Below are 22,457 nucleotides of genomic sequence, written 5' to 3'. Positions count from 1 at the left end.
GACAAATAACACTAATATGTTGACCATTTCATCATATATTTAGTAACTTCCACGCATATTTCATAGACATTTAAATGAAGGATTTTTGAAACTTTTGAATTGAACTGAAAATTCAGTTTAATATTGGACATTATTTCATTAGAAAATATAAGTACCCTCGGCACGCATAATATCATTAGACAGAGAGAGCGAGAGAAAAAAAAAACAAGCAAGAAGAAATTAGTTTTACCAAGAATTGTTCAACAGCACAACACATCAAGATAAGTGACCCGGAAATATCCATTAGGTTTCATGCAACAAGGGGGAAAGTTTGTCGTCGCTCATATCCACTACATTTAGTTTACATCACATATCACGACATTGGATGGAATATGAGAAAATAGTGCAAGAGTTGAAAATGAGGGCATTACCTTTTGGTTTCCTAGGAAATGAGACCATCAAAATATAGATGGGGGGGGGGGGAGATGGCTTTACACTCACTCAAGCCACAAGATAAATTTGGCCTTGATGTAACTACTCCATGATGAAACTGAAGGGCACGTCATTAACTTAATTGTAACAGTCTCTTCAGGCTTCCTCTTTAGAGCTCCTACGAACAATCACCGTCATTTCGCCTCTACACATACAGTAAATGTGAAACTCAGTTCCTCAGTCTTTGAAGAGCCAAAACTCTTAAAGTGTACAATACCCTGGAAGTCAAATTTGTGTACAGCTAAAATACACAAAAAAACAACTATGATTCACCTATGATAGCTCTTGAAAGTATACATGTACATATTATTTTGATAAATCCGATCATATCTCTATAACAATTTGGCACTTGTGCTCTGCATGTTTAAGTTCTGCTCTGTAAGCACCAGTACTAATGTGTGAATGTTCTAGGTATGCATTATATCGAGATTCAATTTTGACCGTTTAGCTGACCGCACACACTTTGCATATCACTATGGTTCAAGACGCATAAATCGGGAAAAAAAAAATTGATAGCACAATCATTGGATGGAAAGAATTGGGTGATCGACTTAGTCTATTTCAAGTCATATTTGTTTTTGAATACTCTTTAAAATTTACATTTAAAGAGGGTATGACTCAAGTACATATTCTACAAATATGGCAAACATACTACTCAGGGTATTGGTACACTTTAGACTTACTCTCAGGACAATCTCAAGACTTACCTACACGTATAGCGTATCTTTTTAATAACTTTAATAACACAGATACTCTATAACTGTAGGTAAGTCTTTAGTGTACCAGTACCCTGAGTCGTATGTTTGCTGTATTTGTAGAATATACATGTACCTGAGACATACCCGTACTGAATGACTGACATTCTCATGTTTAAATCCTGTAATTATCATTCTTTTGTTATTTTGTTTCTACCTTTCTTTCTTTTTGTTATGTCCTGAAGCAGCTTGAACATTTAAATTGAACACACACAGTGCACTAATCAATATGTGTAGTTAAAAGACCACAAAACTAAATGAACTGTTAGTACTCGCACTAGTAGTTGACTTCAGAAGCGTACAGTCTTGTACAGGCATTGAATGCATTGTGTAGACCAAATCTTTCATGTGCAACTTTCTTTCACAAATCCTGGCTTCTCGCGAAATTTACGAAAGTTTCAACCAACTTCTGGTTTCACAATACACACAGAACATACAGTCCTCCTCCACATTTCAATATGGGTAAAGACGATGCTTGAAATCTACAGTCGGCCTACTGGGACCCTCATTCACACACCGGTGCCGCAAGGATCCCATGGGGACCGGCCATACTAAGTGAATAACACGGCATCATCAACCTCAGTGAATGATTCCTGTCAAATGTGATCATAACCCTACAAACAGAACAGAGACCACCCCTGAAAACTGCCACAACCAATTCTCATCTATCCTCAACATTATACATGGAGTACATATTGTATATCTAGACACGCAACACTACTACGGGCATGCTGCTTCCATATCTGGAAAAGTGGGGCATTTCTGAAATTGCTGTACCGGCCCTTTGGGGCGTTGCTTCTGGCCCGCCGTATGGAATACAAATAATGTACTGTTCAACATCAGCAAAACAAACAAAAAATAACTTTGTATCACTCCTCTCATGTTTGTATGATTTCTGCCGAACACTAATAAAATGTCATCCTGAATGCAGTTCTTTAAAAGGAGACGACAGTGCTTCTGACTTTAACAATTCAAATCCATCCAGCATACTTTCCTCTCAAAGGCCTGATTTGGCATCGAGGCTACCATTGTCATAAAAAACCCTACTCTCACCTCCAAATAGTATTTAAATGTATTGTTTACCACAATACATATGTGTATGTACCATCCCAGTATACAATTGTAGCTTCCTACGAAAAGCTGCAACAGGGATTACTTCTTCAAGGTTCACGGTCAGTTGTACCACAAAACATTCTACCATATGAAAATTTTGCAATAAAGCATAAAGTATAAGAAGATATCACTATTTTGCTCAATAAACCATGACTGCAGATAGTTTACTCTAAAAAGATTACAGTAAAACTATTGTTCACATTTTGTAAATTTAACAATTCTTCATATTTATTATGGTATACTGATCAACATTTTTACATTGGTTATTTCCATCCCTCACTCACATTTTAGAGCTATTTTGAAGCATTAAAGCTGTTTGGGTTTGTTTTTGTTTTTTTTCATCTGCAAATGGTAAATAATGCCTTTAAAGTTCTACAAAGTTAGGTGGTACCTTCATCCTGTAGGATGTCTGAAAGTGACACCCACAGCATTGCCCAGAAAGACTAGGAAAAGAAATTTTGCTATGAGTGTTTGTAATTTTGCAACAAACTGAGAGAACAGAATCAATGACAATTATAGTTGACTTTTTAAAAATCTTTTAAAAAACCGATGTGTTGGCTCAGTAAGTAGAGCGGCTGCCTCACAATCGGGAGGTCGTGGGTTCGAACCCCGGCCGCGTCAGACGTTAAAAGATGGGAGTTGCTGCTACCTTGTTTGCCGTTCAACAGTTGAAAAGGTTAGAGCAACGTCGATCTGGCGCTGCTCAGTGGCTGCCGGGCCCACGATCAATTGGGCAAAAAGAATTTCCATTTTCGGACAATAAAATTTGGAGTTTATATCCAAACAATCATTACTGTCCCATTCCACAACTGCTATAGACACTGGAATAAAATTCACACTTGTTGTGCACTTAGGGCCTACACCACTCCCTGGGGAGCATTCCAGCCAGACCACCATTTTCACTCTTTTTGTGCTTCAAATGCACAGAAAACCTCATGCCATTTGTACACACTGTCCAAAGTCCCTGGCATCGATAGGAATTTACAGGGCCCACGTGTGCTCCAAAACCACATGAACATTCAGCACCCTGTCCATTTAATACACATGGGTTGAGATGAATGTGGCTCAATAGTCTAGGGTCTTGCTCAAAGATACGCACCATGCCACGGCACGGCTTGAACCTTGGACCTACCGAATGATGAGTCAGCGCACTACCCGCCAGACCACAGAACCTCTCATTAGTTTGCATACCAGGTAAAGCTTGGATCGACATTTCACTTGATGAAAGTGGAGTGCCATCCAGGTGGGCAAGAAATCAATTGTGACGAAAATTGGCACAAAGCGATGAGGAGCAAAAGTAAAACCTGATGAGTCAGCTTAATGGTGGGACGTGTTGGCACATGAACTTGACAACACTGAATGGCAGCGAAACCACTTATGGGAGGAAGAACTGGCAAGAATTCAAATTGTAGTAAACAAGACCAAACACGCATATCAACCTGGATGGAAAAACCCTAACCGCAGATCAAATTCATGATATTCAATAGGTCATGGAGTCTCGGAGACAGAACAATTGGCAAATGATTTTGTAGCTTCAGGACGCAGAAAGCAACATTTGAAGAAATATGAACAGCCTGCTTAATAGCACTTTGTGTGATAATCGTGAGAGGTAGATCTTGAAAGAAGGTTGCTCTCATATTTTCATCTGAGAAGATGGCTGGATAGCCCATATTCAGTAGCACTATGAAGCTGGTCGTCCATGGGGTACAGTTGCAACTACTTGGGGTAGACCACTTCACCAGGTTATACATTCTGCTCTATGCCATGAATGAATGAAGCAGGCTCTAGCACTGTTGTACATGCACGAGTTGTGACCGTCTCACAAACGGGACCTCCATTTTATGTCCTATCCAAGGGACAGAGCAATTGCCTCTACATCTGTACAAGAGGGGACCACACAATAACACACAACATTGCTCGGTAACGCTCACTTGGGTTCGAACCCTCGCCAAAACCAGAGCCATATGATTGAAAGGCAGATATAATGTATGCTACCAACTTAACCACCTCGCCACCCTCAAATTGCACTCCATCAAATCAATAATAATGATACCATTATTACCAAACACTGGTGCTTTTCTTCTTCTTGCAACAACAACAAAAAAGAGACAAATCTTATACAGTAAAAGGCGAAGTTGTTGTTGTTGTCGCGGCCTTATGTATTTCCTGTTTTATTCCGGCGTTGCTGGTTTGTCTATCTCCTCCCGAGCCGTCGGCTCCGTGCCCCCGAGACCGGTTGCGTCGGCAGCGGGAGGGTCTCCTACGTGCCTTCGACCGGGTTTCGTCCGCGCTCCGCCTCCGTGTCGACGTCGAGGACGACAAAGAGAAATTAATTAGATAGATGCATAATGCATTTTTGTGCGTGACATCAGAGCCGAGCATTTTAATATTCACCGATCCTGCGCTGGACTCCTGCCTTTCTCGATCGTCCATCTTTTAGCTTGCAGAGACAGTGGGGATACTAAAGTCAAAAAGATGATGGCGTGCAGCGAAATCTCTGTCATATTCAGGCGGACATGCACGCACGCACACAATGTACTCTCGGGTACGGTATGCCAGTGTGTGGCCTGCGCCTGTTTATGTATTGATGATGGTTACACGAAACACTATCTGCGTGCGCGTGATATGGACACTCATTATGGTACAATACACGGCGCGGTCATTGTTAGTACAGGGGCATTTACGTATAGCGACGTTCACCATTGGCATGCCCAAATGAAAACAACGAATGCTGTTATTTTATTGTATTTTGCACAACTGTAGGATAACATGCAGCTCAGGTACGTCATTTAGTTTACTCTCAAGTCAGGTATCATTGTACTCGGACTGTTCAGGACGGCTAAATATCTACTTAAATTTTGTCCTTGCCGATCGTACCCTTCCATATCAGAGTACACGCGCCGCTGTTCATTCGTTTACTGCATGGCTGCTGTAACATGAATATTCATGAGACGAGCTTTGCTGACGGCCAATTTTTGAAGTTACAAGTGGACATCAAATGTGTGGTTCTATGGTGCATCAATATTTGGTGATAAAAATATAAAAGAGGAAGCAAATGACAACAAAAATATTCTTCTTTCTCCCATAACGTGGGAAAAGAAATATTACAGAAAAAATATGAGGCCCTGAGTCCCATTGGATTCCCACGGGTGCCTACTTATCAAACCTAATGACTATGATCTCCCCCTCCCCAAATATGACAATGATCATTGTAATGATATTATAATAATAATAATAATAATAATAATAATAATAATAATAATGATAATGAAAATAATAATAGTGATAGTTATAATACTAATAATATCAATAATGATGATAATATAATAATAATAATAATGATAATAATGATAGTTATAATACTAATAATAACAATAATGATGATTATGTACAGCCTGAAGCAGAAGAAGAAGGACATTAATGATTATTATAATAATGATAATAAAAATGTACAGTCTGAAGCAGATAAACGGGTGGTTCTATGATCCATTAAACCAAGGTTTGGTGATAAAAACAAAAAGAAGAGAGCAAACGAAGACAAAAATATTTTATTTCTCTCAGCACAATTGTAACAAAAACACTAGGGCCCGAATTCATGAAGGTGGTACAAATGAAACCATGGTTTAAACCATGGACAAAAACCACGGAGCGCCAAGTGTCGCATGGAATATTTCGTTACGAAATTGGTCATTTTGTCGACAAAATGACCGTTTCCTCAACGAAATTATCATTTCGTTGACGAAATGTCCATTTAGTTACAAAATGTTGTCATTTCATTACAAAAAATCATTTCATCAACGAAATGACTGATTTCATAACGAAATATTCCATGCGACACTTGCCGCTCCATGGTTTTTGTCCATGGTTTAAACCATGGTTTCATTTGTACCACCTTCATGAATTCGGGCCTATGTATGAAGTAGTCCTACTCAGCACAAGATTACGTATGTTAGTACAGGGAAGCAGTTTTGGACAGTTTGCGCAGGACTGTCTTCAGAAATGCTTTTTATCAAGAGCAGAAAAATGGGGGAAACAGATTTTTACAATTCTTAACAAATTAACATTTCCGCCTCCCTTGGTTGATCATCCCTATATTATGACTCTACTCTCTCCTCTCCCCTAAATGATAATGATAATGATAATAATAACGTATGTAATAATAATAATGATAAAAACAATAACAATAACACACTGAAAAAATGATAATAATACAATAGGCCAATGCAAATGAATGGGGAGGGGGTGCTATGATCCATAACTTAAGAGTGGGCGGAACAGACACAAACAGGTACTGGATTGTTTTGATGTTTAAAATGAAATAGCAATGATAATGAAGCTATTAGAAACGTCTATCAGTCGTAGAGAAACCTTGACATGACGGGAAAAAAAAGATATTCACTATCCTTGACCGATAAACTTTTTCCTTAATTCCCTTGATTCATCCCCATGTCAATGAATAATATAAAATAATAAAACCGAATGACTATGATCTCCCCCTCCCACAAAATAACAATAACAATAATAACAATAATAATAATAATGATAATGCTATTATGATAATAAAAGCAATGAACAGTATCAATGAGATAAACGGATGGTTCTAGATCCATCAAACCAAGTTTTGATTATGAAAACAGAAATGAGGGAGCAAATGAAGACGAAAATATTCTTTGTGTATTTCTTCTCTCATAACGTGGTTGAAGAAATATTAAAGGAAAAATACAAAGCCCTGAGACCCGTGGATTCCCACGGGTGCCTGATACTTATAAAACCTAATGACTATGATCCCCTCCCCAAATAACAATAATAATTATAATAGCAATATAACAATAGGGGCCGAATGAGAATAATAGTATGATAATAATAATGATGATGTATAGTCTGAAGCAGATAAACGGATGGTTCTATGATCTATCAAACTAAGTTTTGGTGATTAAAAAACAAAAAGGAGGGAGCAATTGAAGACGATCAAAAATAATTATATTTTTCTCTCATAACGTGGGAAAAGAAATAGGAATGAAAAAAAAAAATGCTAGGCCTTAAGACCAGCCGTGGATTCCCTCGGGTGCCTGCATGGATGCAAGAGCAGGGGGTATAATTAATATCAAAGTCATAGTGTCAATAGTATCTCCCCATTCCGACGGAAGAATCTGTGGGCAGAACTTCCGGAGAATCTCACAAGCGTTTTTGGTAATTTTTCCCTGAATGTTTGTTTTTTTGTTTTGTTTTGTTTGTTTTTTGTTTGGGTTTTTTTCTTTTTCTTTTTCTTTTTTTTTTGTTCTGCGGGTGTGGAAATGTGTATGTGTGTGTGTGTGTGTGTGTGTGTGTGTGTGTGTGTGTGTGTGTGGTGGGGGGAGGGTGGTGGTCATGGGTATAGAAGAGATCGAGCACAAGTAATGAAAGAATGAGAAAAAAATTTCTTTTTATTTCATCAATAAAAATGTGCAAAATCGTATCTATGAGAAAAAAAAATAAAACCCCTCAGACCCGTGGATTTCCACGGGTGCTGCTAGTATATAAATATATTCATGTGAAGACTCTCTGATACAGGAGTACACGCATACAGTACAAGCAAAAAGCACTGAATAGCAGTTTGGGAATATATTGTGCCATGGAATATTTTGAAGTTGATTTGAGGCAAAAAATAGACTGGAAGAGCTTCAGTAAACCCTCTGGGGATCACCATACAAAAAAAGAAAAAAAAAAAGAAAAAAAAAAGAGAAAATCATTGATGACTCTTCACTATGCAAACAGGAAGCCAATAGAGACTACAGAGCTGACGAGATGGGAAAATAAGCAATTGAAAACAACAACAGCAACATCACCACGATGTATCACATGCACAGGACAGGCGAAACCTTTGAACTTTCAAAAACCCAATTCCAAGAAATCGATATTCACGCACCATGCGAGATGGTGGTGGATGTGCAGCATGGTTGCATTTTGCCAGACCACAGACGGAAACATTTTTCCTCACGTGATCTGGTTCAGAAGAGTTGTAACTGCACATGCACAAATGCAAGAAGTACAAGTACACTGTAGCATCTATACTATACTATATGCTATACTACATGTACACAGTATATACTATACTGTATGTACAGTGCATATCTGCATATGCCTTTTGATTTTGATTTTCACCTGTGACAAACACATTTTTATATTTCCCTCGATTCTCTGCGCAATGTCATGATCATTCTGTGCAAACAGTCGCAAGGGCAAAATCAAGAGACATAGTTACGTATATTAAGGGGATGTGAGCATCAATCCTGATGAATATTATGACATATCATACAAGTATCTTAATGCTTTTAATCTGTGCTTACTGATTTTCACAAAGTTCAATGAGTTCAAATGGTTAAAATATCTATTAGATTTAATAATTCAGTAGTCTGGTAAGTCTAATTACTCTCATTAACATATATCTCTGTTAAATGTTAAAATGGTTACATCAATTACTTGGTATAATATATCATATTTAGATGTTAACTGAAAAATTAAAGTGTGTGCACACCAATTCATTGCTGTGTGTGTTAATGTTTGTGCAACAAGAAACAAGAGCATTAAAAATGAATTATAAACAATGTAATATAATATAGATGTTTCCTTGTTAGACTGCTACAACAGGGCAAGTTAATCTGAGAAGTTAACTTTAAAAAATAACAAATGAAAATAAAAACAGGACGGACACCTAATGTGACAACATTGCAAGTTTTGAGTAAATTTGGACAATACTGTACATCGTACAGTACAGCCGGTGAGAAAGCTATCATTGCATTTCATTTTGTACCAAGGAGCCCTAACACATAATTGCTATTCCATTTACTCGACCAGAACAGCTATAAATAACTTTCAATTTTTTTAGATACTTGTAGAGTCATTTCTTTTTTTTTAAATGTCTTTGATGATATTGAGCTCGAGCATTTGCTCTTCAATTACAGGTAACGTAAGCTTGTGTGCTTCTAACACACCTCCATGCTGTTTCCGTACTTGGGGCTTCTTTCTTTTTTTTTCTCTCTCTCTTTTAATGAAGAGGGGAAATTTGTAATCAATATTTGTTTGATATACAAATGCTATCTAGCCCCATTATAGTGCTCCAAAGCCTGTTATCTATCTCATCAAAAACAGTCTCATCCTCAGCATTCATACGATTTCAACAACTTGGCGCCAGATGTCTCCGTGCCGACATATCCAAGTTCATAGAGACACAAGAAATTGCCTATTGCGACGCCACAGCAAAAATTGATGGGGGCATCCACTGCACTTCCTGTACATATTGTACTACCATACCACAAGGGCAAGAAATACCATCAGTGTGCACAGTGCAACACTCCTGAAGAAGGGTGCAATATTCCAGAGGAAAGGTGCAATACTTCAGAGGAAGGGGATTAGGCGTCCCTCAAAGGACCCAAACAAATCACATCAGAATTATTACATTGTATGACCCATATTCTGTCTGAAGATTTAGATAATGTACATTTGTATCTACGCTTTAATAAACCATGGATTAAAACTAAAACAATGTGTCACAATCAGGTGTTGATTTGTTAGATTTATATGCTCTTGCCGTGGTTCACGTACCAGTATGTACAAGTGTATATCAGTCCCGAAAGAATATCATTTACACTCACAAAAAAACAATGTTTCTCTGCAGTGTCATTTTCTTTGACTCTCCTGTGCATATTTCTACTCCCTGAATACCCCATAACGAATACTAGCATCTTTACTGAATTCACAACCCATGGTTATGTAAATGCTTCATCTAAACCGCCATTAAGAAATTGGGTCTGTACCAATAGGAGAGGTGAATGATTTAGAGTTGCATTGAGGGTTTTCAGATAAGAGTTATTTACACCATCCCCTGTGTCAGTGTTAACACACGGTTAAGTTATTAATACACGAATACAGTCACAAACATACACACATGCGTGCGCATGCGCATGCGCACATACAATGTACCGTAAACGCACATGTATGTACACCGTACACACGTGCACGACATTTAGGGACAACGAATACTGCTTACATCGTCACGTGCTCCATAGAATGCGGTTTACCCGGCACTTTGTACTTCACTGCAAGATGCACTGGCATATATGTAAAAGCTTGATAAAAAGCAACAACATACATATACTCACATGTGCAGTTTGTCACTTATAGGACTTAAACATGTATCGGTGTATATCCATAACCATAAATGTAACACTGAATGTGGGGGGGGGGGGGTTAGCGACAGGACACGGGAGTAAATTAGTAAAATAATCAAATATCCAATATCAGTTGACCTCATAAGCAAGCCACAAGCAAAGCAGCTATTTTCTCTTGCACTGTAGCTATGCTGATTCATGAGCAGATTTCTGCGCAAAATATTACAATTAATGTATAGAGTCAACCTGTCTATAGCAGCCACCCCAAGGGAGATGAAAAAAGTGGCCATTGTAGACAGGTGGGTGATATATTCAGGATCGTTAACATGGCTTTTCTCTTGGGGGAAATTGTGTTTAGTGGTCAGATGCAGCAGGTGGCTGCTATAAATGGTGGTCGCTACAGACAGGTCTGACTGTATACACGTGTATAATATTCTATGTATTTCTCTTTTTATTTAACTCCTTACCATGAACACAATTCAAAGCGGTTTAGTATAAATGCAGAGGAAGGAAACCTAATCCCAATAGCACAATTGCTGAGTAGAACGGAACTGAAGCAAAGCAAGTATCTATCCATTTGTAAGGGGGGGGGGGTGTGGGTGGGAGTCTGCTGAGGGCTTAAACAATCCAAGTTTTTGCCTTTCACTCTGCTCATTATCTGACGTGTGTGGTAATTATTTTCAATTTCAGTTATACAATGACAATTAATTCTGATGGTGTAATCAACATATTTCTCCACTGTAGATTAATATATAATTTCCCCTTGTATGCCCAATTATGCTGTTTTGATTACAATAGGCAAAATGAAAATTATCTCTTTGATTACAGCAACATACACAATACACCCCTGCTAACAAAACATTCAGGCATGCACAACCAGCTTGCATTACATACTTGCTACATACATATAATTCTAATACTGAAAACAAAAAGAACAGTTATACAGGCAATGACCATTTAACGTTCTGGATCACAACACCGCTGGGTTACAAATAATTTGGAGAATGCGCATGTCCTCCAACAAACACCATGCCATTCTGCACTCTTTTATCACAAGCAGCATGCATTCACAAACAGAAAAACCGAGGGCTAGGAACTTTTAAAGCGGATGGGGCTAATGACGGCTGGGGTTGGTGGTGGTGGTGGTGTTGGTGGTAGGGGTGGGGGTAGGCTGCGACCACGCCCTCACGGCTGTACCTTAACGTGACTCTGGGCTCCAAGGTTGTAGATCTCCGTCGGTCTCACACGACTGATGATCTTCACCAGACACGTGCTGTCCGTCAGGTCTCCGTAGTGCAGCACCATGGCTGGAGCGGGTGGGCAAAACAAGGAAAGAATTAAAGCTAAAACATAGTACTCAAAAGGGCTAAAAATGCATCTTTCACTGATTCAAGTTTAATAGCAGTATATCAGAAAGCTCCCCTAAGAAACTTGCCTACTTGTCTGTTTGTTTCTTATGCTAAAATAAACAGTTCTACAGCCATATGAGAACTATATTTCACTGTCAAAAGGGGATGAAAAGAGAAAGAAGATGAAAGAGACAGTACATAAACACTGAATGCTTTAAGTGCGATGGTACCGTACAAGATTTCACACAAGGTGAAAGATAGAGGTGCTCTATTCAACCAGGCAAAGTCCAGTTAAATACTGTGTATGCGATTTCGCGAGTGGTTAAATTCTTAATCATGGAGTCCTGTACTGAATGGAGAAGTGTACACACGTACGTATGTCATATTCACATCGGGGATCAGGGTCAATATTTTCGTGTGTTTCTAATTTCGCGAATAGCACCTGACTCGCGAAATTCGCGAAAAGTTAGAAACCTCACGAAATATTCGGCGTATACTGTAGTATGCCTCATCCTTCAAGGAGTGCGAAATCTTGTTCCATTACACAAGTAAAGACCATGCACTATTTGTTTTATACAACACCTCAAACGTCAACAGATGATGTCCACACATATCCTTGAATTTAGCACAGAAATGGCAACCATTTTCCTTGAATAGCGACTGAGTAACACAGTCACAGTCAACTGTGTACACCTACTGTACATACTTACACGCAAAACGCTTGAAGTTGTTTACAAACTGAGTGACAAAATACATGCATGGAAGTGCACCTGGACTTGTTGAGTGCGGGCGTGAAATGTTTGTTTATTGTGACATCAGATCCACACATTGGGACAAAAAGTCCGAGTCAATCTTGAGTTTAACACGGGAGTCAATGGAAATTGGTGATGTCAGCCATGCACTATCAATTTTTGCCATCAAAAAAATTGCACGGTTGACACAGACAGTCTGTGATGGCACTTTAACTGAGTGTCATGTGATGGGCAATCAACCAATCCAATAGCTACATTCTCTTGAGGTGTTGCATAAAAACAGAGAGAGACAGACAGAGAGAGAGAGAGAAGGAGAGAGAGAATGAAGGAATAAAAAGAAGGTGAGGAGAATAGAAACAGAAGGTTTTTGAGAGAAGGTGTTTGCATGGCGTAGTATATTAGATACACTTGGTTTGCGGTTCACCATGTATGTATAGTCCTTAGAAGGACTGTTTGAATTGACAGGAGAAAGATAGAAAGAAAAGTTGGATGAGAGGTGAGAATTGAGTAAGAGTATTCTTTCTGGAATGAGTGTAGTCCTGAAAAGGACTGTGAACCAAGAAAGTATAGAACCAAGGAAGTATAGGAGAGTTAGAGAAGACTCAACGTTTCGGACAGTTGACTGTCCGTCCTCCTATACTTCCTTGGTTCTATACTTTCTTGGTTCACAGTCCTTTTCAGGACTACACTCATTCCAGAAAGAATACTCTTACTCAATTCTCACCTCTCATCCAACTTTTCTTTCTATCTTTCTCCTGTCAATTCAAACAGTCCTTCTAAGGACTATACATACATGGTGAACCGCAAACCAAGTGTATCTAGAAACAGAAGGGTTAACAAGATGACAAAGAGATAAGAATGGAGGACTAAGTAATCATCTTGAGCTTTCAAATAAACATCTTCCACCATTTTATCATCATCTACCACACAAATTACGCTTTACCATCTGCTTCTCGCAAAGTGATCTTACAGATCGTCGCTGGTTTTTCGCATGACAAAATTAGCATCACGAAATGCGTCTCTGCGATTACTGCTCATCTAATTTTCAACATTCGTGGAAAAGTCGGCCGTAGCACTTTTATGGCACAACAGGCACAATGCGCAAGTTACATTAACTTCGCATCAATCATTGTGTCTAAGCACCCATTAGCAGGAAAAAAAAAATGCGGAATTTCAACAATACTTTGGCTGTAAAAGGATTTTCTTTAAAACCCATAAATGAGAAAGTGAGTAGAATTCTGTTTTATTATGGAGGATACTGTATGAAGAGAAGGAATATTTTTATCTTCTTGTTCCTTGCCATAAAAGAGGAGGATGTTCATAATCATCTTATTGCAGTGCATGATGACGGGAGGGAAAGATACGTCATTTTTTATTTCATTTTTTTTACTTGCTGCTCAGTCATGAGAGCTAAAAATAGTGTAATTACATTCCGCATGAACAGGAGGTGAGAATTATGTTTAAGTGTACTTTTACTGTGCCTAATTTTGGTTCTTTAAGCTGTTTTACTTCGCTTTAAACTTTCCACTTGTGTACCCAAGAGAAGATGCAAAAATATACACACACCAACACATATAAACAGATACATATACACACATATGTACATGCATACATACATGCATACAACGTACATATAAAAATCTTATTTTGCTCTATAGTACCAGGATATGAAAATTGAGTATCATTCTGTTTTCCCATGCAGGGCATCTAAACAAACACAAAATATCACATAAGTTTGCGCAAAGTGTCTAGAAGTGGGCGCTAATTGTTGTTTCACTTCAAAGTGTCAAGCAAAGTGACAAAACGTTTCGTTTTAGTTTTGTGTTTTGTTTTCTCAACCAGTTGCCCAAGAGAAGATGCGAAAATATGTACACACCAACACATATAAAGATACATGTACGTATATAATTACATGTATATACACATACATACATGCAGATATATAAAAATCTTATTTTGCTCTATAGTACCAGGATATGAAAATTGAGTATCATTCTGTTTTCCCATGCAGGGCATCTAAACAAACACAAAATATCACATAAGTTTGCGCGAAGTGTCTAGAAGTGGACGCTAATTGTTGTTTCACTTCAAAGTGTCAAGCAAAGTGACAAGACGTTTCGATTTGTTTTTGCGTTTTGTTTTCTCAACCAATTGTAACTGGAGATCGATAGCTGAGCTGAAATATTATGTTTCTCAGTAATCTGCAGTATTTTGCGGAGAGGGCGGATGTATTCAATCATGCGGTTGTGGTACGTGTGGGCTTGTATGTACACACGTATCTGTCATTTTACTCTGCAGAAACAGGATTTCGGAAGTCAGGGTGAAATATCATTCTGTGTCAAATTTCTATTATGGAATGGTGTCGCAAGATCATAATATACGGAAAGAAGTGTTAAAACTCTCATTATGTAGACAAAACATACAAAAAGTAAAAAAAAATTACATGTTTTTCATGCTTCTATAAACAGGAAAAATTTGTCACAATCATGAACACAAATAAGTTGAGAAGATGATCTCACTACCACGCAAATCTCCCACTCATATTTTTACTATCAAATTACCTCAATTTAGCATATCGATGTGAAGAAATGCAAAAGGGAAAAATAGTGCCCTGTATAACATATCAAGTCAACCTCTAAATCTCAAGTTGTAGTGCCTTAGGCATGGAGGTTTTTATTTAAAGGGAATGTGCTTACAATTGCTGTACAAATATACATCTATACACTGTAAAATGAGGGATGTTCTTGTGCATTCTAATTTTGCAAATTTTGTAAGAGCCATGATTTGTGGAATTAAAATGCACGCAAAAAATCTTGCCTACACAATCTATGTGCATTACATGCCTGTGGCAATCGGCAAAAGTTTCATGCCGCGAAAAAGGCTGTCAGCTCCAATTCACAAAAATTTCATGCTACAAATGTATTGTGTTTTACGGTACACAAGAATACTACATGTATGTAGTATAAACATGGATATACTTTGTATATGGATGTATCTGTACATATATGCATTTTATTTGTGTATCTTTACCAAGGAAGAGTAGAATTTAGTAAGCCACCATCATATCTTGATCTTTCGTTTTTAATCATCATAAAGTTCTGTAACTTTATCCTGTATGATTAATATATTCTGCATGTTTGACTCAACTTATGTTTTTATGGCAGTCCAACTTGTATCTGGAATGGAAGTTTTGCTTCTTCTGTCTCCTATTAAAAGCTTCTGCATTTCACTGAGAAATATGGCTATAGATGCTCTTTCTTAAAATCCTGTGTTGTTGCAGTCACTGTTGAAAACATTCATAGACATTAACAATGAATGAAGACTAAAGGGTCCTTCTGCCCTTTGACTTTGTGGGGGGGGGGGGGGGGAACAGACCTCCTTGTTGGTGAGACTTTGGGTCCTTGTACAGGTGCTGAATTCGGCCGGTGTTGAACGAGCTCGATCTCCGCATGATGCCATGGACCTGGGTGACAAACGAACATATTAGACAGAGCATCACTTCAGAGCTACTTTGGATAGCAATGATGACATCACACTCACCACACTCAAACATTAATATTAAAAAAAGGGTAAAAATGGATAAAAACACCTCATTCAGTACTGCTTTCCTTTTCTTTTCTTTTCAATAAGGGATTGAGCAAAGGAAAGACAATGGCTGCTGTAAATACTTCAGCAAAGTTATCTAAAGAGTCCTACAAATAAGGGTCAATGTAAAACGCTACACAGTGGCTCAGAAAAGCATATTCAGTAAGTAATAATGGTCAATGTTAAGCAAGACAATAACAACAATAATATGAAAAATACGTGTAATTACTATCTGTAAATTCAGAAGGGTCTTAAAAGAATCCAAAACAATATGAAAATAAAAAGGACTTGGCTGTAGATATCTGGACAGGCCTCATTTTAGCCAAGGTAATCTTTTCACAATCTGTAAGCAACCTTGCACCTTTATTACTCAGGAAATAATTGGGGCTATTCCAGAAGGCAATTCTGGCGCGAAATGAGCGGGTCCTTAATGTGAATTTCAACACTCGAGAGAAAAACGCTCTCCCTCTCCGGGGACAGGTCTGGATGCCTCCGTCACCTTCCACTGGCTGAACTTCCACCCAGGTAAGCCATTTTCTTTCTTACCTCTGCTGACACGTTTTAACGGATAATTTGACATCGAAGTGCTAGCAACAGATAAGAGATAAACATATAGTTCAAGCATATACATAACAAAGTATAAATCTGATCACTTCAGGTGATATTAGCTCTTCTGTTTGAGATGTCTACCTCCTCAAATTCCTGAATCACAACTTTTAATGGGGTCAGAAGGAGATATAGTGCAAGTAAAATATGATAATTGCAAATTACGCCCAAAATAACGACCAAACAATCTCTATGTCCACAATGTGATAATCAAAGTTTTCACACAGTCAGACTTCCTCCTTGTCAAAAATTCATGTGTGCACTTTAATACTGTATAAGTGGACATTTTTGAGGTGTTGAAATTTGTGTTAATTTCACACAACCAGAAACCATCGTGAAAGTAAAAGTATGCAAATATTTTTGCTTGCTACATGCACCAATACTGTAAAAGTGAATATTTTTGCATGAGTGATTTTTCGTGCTCTACCGGGTAAGATTAGTTTCGCATGAACTACTGGAACATGCAGCAAGCAAAAATATTCATGTGCTTTTATTTTTGCGCTAGTTTCTCGTTGTGCAAAATGTGCGAAAATTTCAACACCGCAAAGATTTCAACATTTACAGTAGGTCATGTCTTGATTCCGCAGAATGAGAACATGCAAAACTCATCTTACCCGGCTGGGTGCGAAAAAATACACACATGAAAATATCCAATTTTAGAGTACTGTAAAATGCTCAGGAGAGAAATTTCAAGGATTTAATCTTGGCAAATCCACTGAAATTGGTCAGAGATTTTAATAGACCTGTGTTTGACGTTGGAACAGTAGTGCTTCAGGAGGCTCCAAACTGATTGTGCATTGCAACTTCTCACGTACGGAGAGCCAATTTGCTTTAATAGAAAATCACTTAAAGAATATGACCCATCTGTGGTGGCATGTAATCCAAAATAAGGAAAGAAATTAGCATGTGGCTCTGAGAAAACCAGCCCTGTAAGATGTTTCAACCGGAAGTTCTGCATTACATGTGACGTCTTTTCATTCTTTCTTTTTAAATTTGAGAGAGCGAGTGACTCTTTAAATGAAATTAGATAAAAGAAAATGTCTTAAAGACAGAAGTGATATACTGGAAATTTTCGTGCATTACGTGCAAAACGCATTTAGAGTGAAAATAAAAGTGCACAAAATTTTTACCTTTTTTTTTTTTCTTCTTCTTCTTTTTTTTTTTTTTTTTTTTTTTTGGGGGGGGGGGGGGGGGTCATGTGTAGTTTTCTTCACATTGGCCTGTCCGGTAGCGTGAACTAGTTTGCTGTCGTAATGGGGACCAGTTACTTTTTCCTGTAGTATGTGCTGCCAAAGCCATTAATAGCTGTGGCAGCGGTGTGTTGGTTTGAAGTGCTTGCTCACGACCATCAGCGAAACTAAAAAAATTATATGCAAATTTCATCTTACCCTGCCAAGCACGCAAAATTTCGATTTTAAACAGTAGACATTAGTGTATACGTCTACGAGCATTTGAGCTCCTTTAACTGAGATGATTGAATACCCAGTTTTCTTGATTTTTTTTTTCTTTTTTACCTCTTTTACATCTTTGGTCTTCCCCAACGTATGTAAAACCTAGTGGCGTGCACAAATTCTACAGCTGCCACTCGACAGACATTAAAAAAAAAAATCCGGATGAGGAATGTTTAAAGATTTTCATAGCCACCATGGTGGTACATGTACATCCTGCACAATGCTCTTAACTATTACAGAGAGAGAGAGAGAGGGAAAGTTACCCAAAACTAATCACTCAGATCGCTGAAGCTAGATGTTGCAAGTTCTCATTACCTTATTACTACAAACATTTCCACTATAAACAATTTCTCCCTTCCCCCCCCCCCTTTTTTTTTAAATTGAAGTGCAGGAGCATTTTGAAGAATTGTTTTCAAGTGAGAAGTAAAATTGCTCTATGAATTTCTTCAATTCTACATCTTCATATGGACAATAGAAATATTCCTCTTCTCAAGTAAATATCAGCTTTGATGAATGAAAGTTCCATGGTGAGATTTCTTGCACAGCTTTAATGGCATCTTTGACAAAACTACAGCTTCTTCGATGAGGTGACCCATCTCGGTTAATGGGAGCCACACTTATTAGAGATAGAGTGAGAAAAAAAAGCAAAACAAAACAAAACAACATCCAAACTGTTTTTTTATGGGAAAGAATATCATTCACATTTTGCAATAAAGCAAGAACAGGATGCAATTCATCATATCAGATCCAGGAATGTGGTCGAAAGACTGACACGAAGGCCAGCCAAGGTTCATCTCTTTATGGTTTCACTTTGTTTTTCTTTCCTTTTTTTTTTTTTTGCTTTTTTTTTCCGTTGGCTGATACAAGGCTCTAGACTCTCTGGAGAGATAGCGAGTCATTGCATTGCATGAATTCTTGTCACTGGAGGCAGAAAACAGAAGAAAAATGAGAAGACGTTTCCACCATGTAAAGAATGAACTATGGTGGCCCTGAAGTACGCTCGACGACAGGTCATGTGCGCCGTGAATTTTGCGACCAGGTCACGAAATTCGCGATTTGGGACGCCAAGTTCATGACTCGGGATGCGAATTTCATGACCCGGGACACGAACTTGGCGACCGGGGATGCAAAATTCGTGTCCTGTGGTCGCACATTTTGTGACTTTGGGTCGCGAAGTTCATGATTTTTGGTCGCGAATTTCGTGACCACAGTCGCCAAATTTGTGTCCCTGGTTGCCAAATTCGTGTCCCCAGTCACGAAATTTGTGTCCCGGGTCACGAACTTGGCGTCCCAAATCGCCAATTTCGCGACCTGGTCGCAAAATTCACGGCGCACATGACCTGTCGTTGAGCGTACTTCAGGGCCACCATAATGAACAGACTTGGAGAACAAAGTGGCAGCCTCTTTTTGTTAAGATACCTGCATTGCACCACTTAACACATCCTAATATGCAAATGTAAGCCTACATTGTACAAACTGTGTGATCATACAGCACACTTTTACATGTATATATGTATAAACTGTACATATGCAGTGTATAGTATTCCTTTTTGAACTTTCAAATTAGATATCTCAACTTCCCATTAGCCTAAACTGGTCATTTATACATGATCATTGCTGATCAATGACTTTCTTTCTCTTCCTGTTTCTTTCACTGTTTTTCATCTTAAATGATAGATAAAACTGTAGCTTCTTTCATAGTCAATTAAATATATGTACTTCTTGCATGAATCTCCTATTAACAACAAAAACAACAAAAACAACAAAAACAACAACAACAACAAAACACACCAAAAAAGAAATAGCAAAGCTTGCCTACATTACAATGTTCACTGTGCCAGGGCTGCCAACATTTCTACATCCGAATCACGCAGACCACTAAGAATGACCCAGGAAGATGCTTAGTCATAACAGGCATCTCAAGGGGTGAAAATAACTTTAAAAAATCAGGGAAACTTCATGTTCTTGTCTGAACATACAGATATATCAAAGTTTCCTGGCAGCCTCCAGAAAAATCAGAGAGAATTGGCAGCTCTGCCGCCCCTGGTTAATCTAAAGTTTGTGGTATCTCGATAAATTGCAAAACCAATCAATTTGACACTGACTAGATATAGGGGGGGGGGGGGAGATGTAGATCTGAAGAGGTGTGAAAGATTATCTAAAATGTTTGATCAAACTGCAAGCCAGCACAGTAATGCTGTCAGTGGATATAGACTTGTATGTATTGAAAGAAAAAAAAAAGAAATTTGTGATCAGTGAAATTTGTTTGATATACTATACCGTTCTGGCATACCCACCATGTATCCCTTGTCAATGAGAAACTCAGCCAGGTAAGACCCATCCTGCAAAAAGATGAGACAATGATGATTAGACATTGAGTATGATGGTCAACATAGGAGTTATGGAGGAGGGTTAATAAGATTATAGCAAAAAAAAGAAAAAAAAAAGAAAAGAAATTACAACATAACACATTATAACCATTGCAATGGATCCATAATATGAGCTACTTACCATATACCTTTGATACTTCAAAACAGTAGTAAGGGTCAAGAAAAGTCAGAGAATGCAATTATCAAATACTTGTCAAAGCACGGATATTGCAAATTGCTGAGAGACTCTTCTAAACTCCTACTAAGAGGGTTGCATGGGATTTTATAAAATTGTTTTAGACTTGAAAATACTTTTCTTGTAGATGCATTGCATTTTTTGCCAAAGAAGTTAGCTCTCATGCAAGTCTGAACGCAAACTAGATTCATGTTTCTCCCAACCTTGTTCTCGAACTACAATTTACCAATCATGGTCCAGAGATATCTGCAATTGAGTCCTGATTAATTTTGGCAAAAAGCATTAGCAGTCTGAAAAATATGAAATATGACCTCTAAATCAAGGATGAAATAGTGGAGGTGAGAATAATTATGCATTTATGTCACTTCCATTACAGTACACGCATGCATGCATGTAGACTGAATGTTGCGTGCTGGATTGACCGGTAGAGGAGTTTGTGTCGGCATGGGATGTCTTAGCAGGTTTTGGAGGGGTTGTCATGGAAACTCATCCCAGTGTCCGAATATTTCATGACTCTATTAACATGTCAGGGAACTTGTGCCAGAAATCAATTTACCAGTTCATCTGCAAGTCTGAAATCCCTTGTGGTCATTTTAAAGTCTGCCCCGAGCAGGCACCCTAGCCAACAATTTAGCCACTGCTTCTCTCTAACCATTATATGCCTACTCCATCCAATTTGTCATGACAATTTGTTTATCCCCCAAATTTAGGGTAAATCAAGAAAATTGGCCTCATATGTCATGTCTGCAAGCAATCTTGTCCCCTCTCCCACCCCTACTCCAACCGCACAGATACATATCCACAACAGGGGCTGACAGTTCAAATTCCTTACTGCTCATCCACAATAACATCTGGGAGGGAAGGGGGAGGGGGAGGGGGAGGGGAAGGGGGCAAGCGTCTGGAGGGTAATGGTAATGGAACTACCGAATGATCTGGAGGTGGGGGTGGGGGTTAACCACAAAAACCATCCATGCTCTGTTTGGGGGCAGATGGTCCAGAGTGGCGGTTCATCATCCGCCGTTTTTTCGCCAGCGATCCTCCCCCCTTCTCAATGTCCCTCGCTCTCTTTCGCAGATGCATAATTAATTGATGCCAACCGTTTATGATGAATGATCACGAGGGCTGACTAATGAAATCAAAGTTGGTTATGGGTACAATGGCAGCGCAATGATACCTCATCCTATGTCTCACCCCCTCCCCCACCTCCCTCCTCCATCTTCTTTCCCAGAAGTAGAAACAAACAAACAAAATGAATGCATGTGTAATGTCAAAACAGACAGCAGCATGGAAATGCTCAGTAGGTTGATATCTGCCTTCCCAACACTAACATTTTTTCTTTTTACTTTTTACATCTTGCATCATTAATTATGTCCGATTCTGCAGTCTAAAACAGAGAATCGGTATAGTTATCAGCACATATTCTTGTTTTTCTTATCTGTCATATATGATACATTAGCTTTTTGTTTGGATAAAATTCTCAAAGATGCATTGTAATGAAGCATCCTACAAGAAAAAAAAAAAAAAAAAAACGGCCTTCGCTCACAAAAAACCACTGAAAAACATAGAACTGCACACAGCTGCCTGCTCCTAACATAATGGTGTGTGAATACTTTATAGAAATTAGCTCAAGGTATTGTGGGATTATATTATTATTATCATTATT

The 22,457-nt window shown here is 38.4% G+C and overlaps 1 protein-coding gene across 1 annotated transcript in view; it reads right to left on the bottom strand.

The window, feature by feature from the left end:
* The window catches only part of LOC140233331 (GDP-mannose 4,6 dehydratase-like), a 113,807-nt gene that overhangs the window by 69,930 nt on the left and 21,420 nt on the right, over positions 1-22,457 (bottom strand). Inside the window, exons 2-4 of the mRNA XM_072313440.1 lie at positions 20,527-20,571; positions 15,963-16,050; positions 11,684-11,793 (exon numbers count right to left, since the gene is read on the bottom strand). Of these exons, the coding sequence (XP_072169541.1) occupies positions 11,684-11,793; positions 15,963-16,050; positions 20,527-20,571 (243 nt within the window). The remainder of the gene's footprint in view (positions 1-11,683; positions 11,794-15,962; positions 16,051-20,526; positions 20,572-22,457) is intronic.

This window comes from Diadema setosum, chromosome 9, assembly GCF_964275005.1.
Source record: "Diadema setosum chromosome 9, eeDiaSeto1, whole genome shotgun sequence".
Classification (NCBI taxonomy): Eukaryota; Metazoa; Echinodermata; class Echinoidea; order Diadematoida; family Diadematidae; genus Diadema; species Diadema setosum.
The sequence above is the reverse complement of the archived record's forward strand: the minus strand, read 5'-3'. Positions and strand labels throughout refer to the sequence as shown.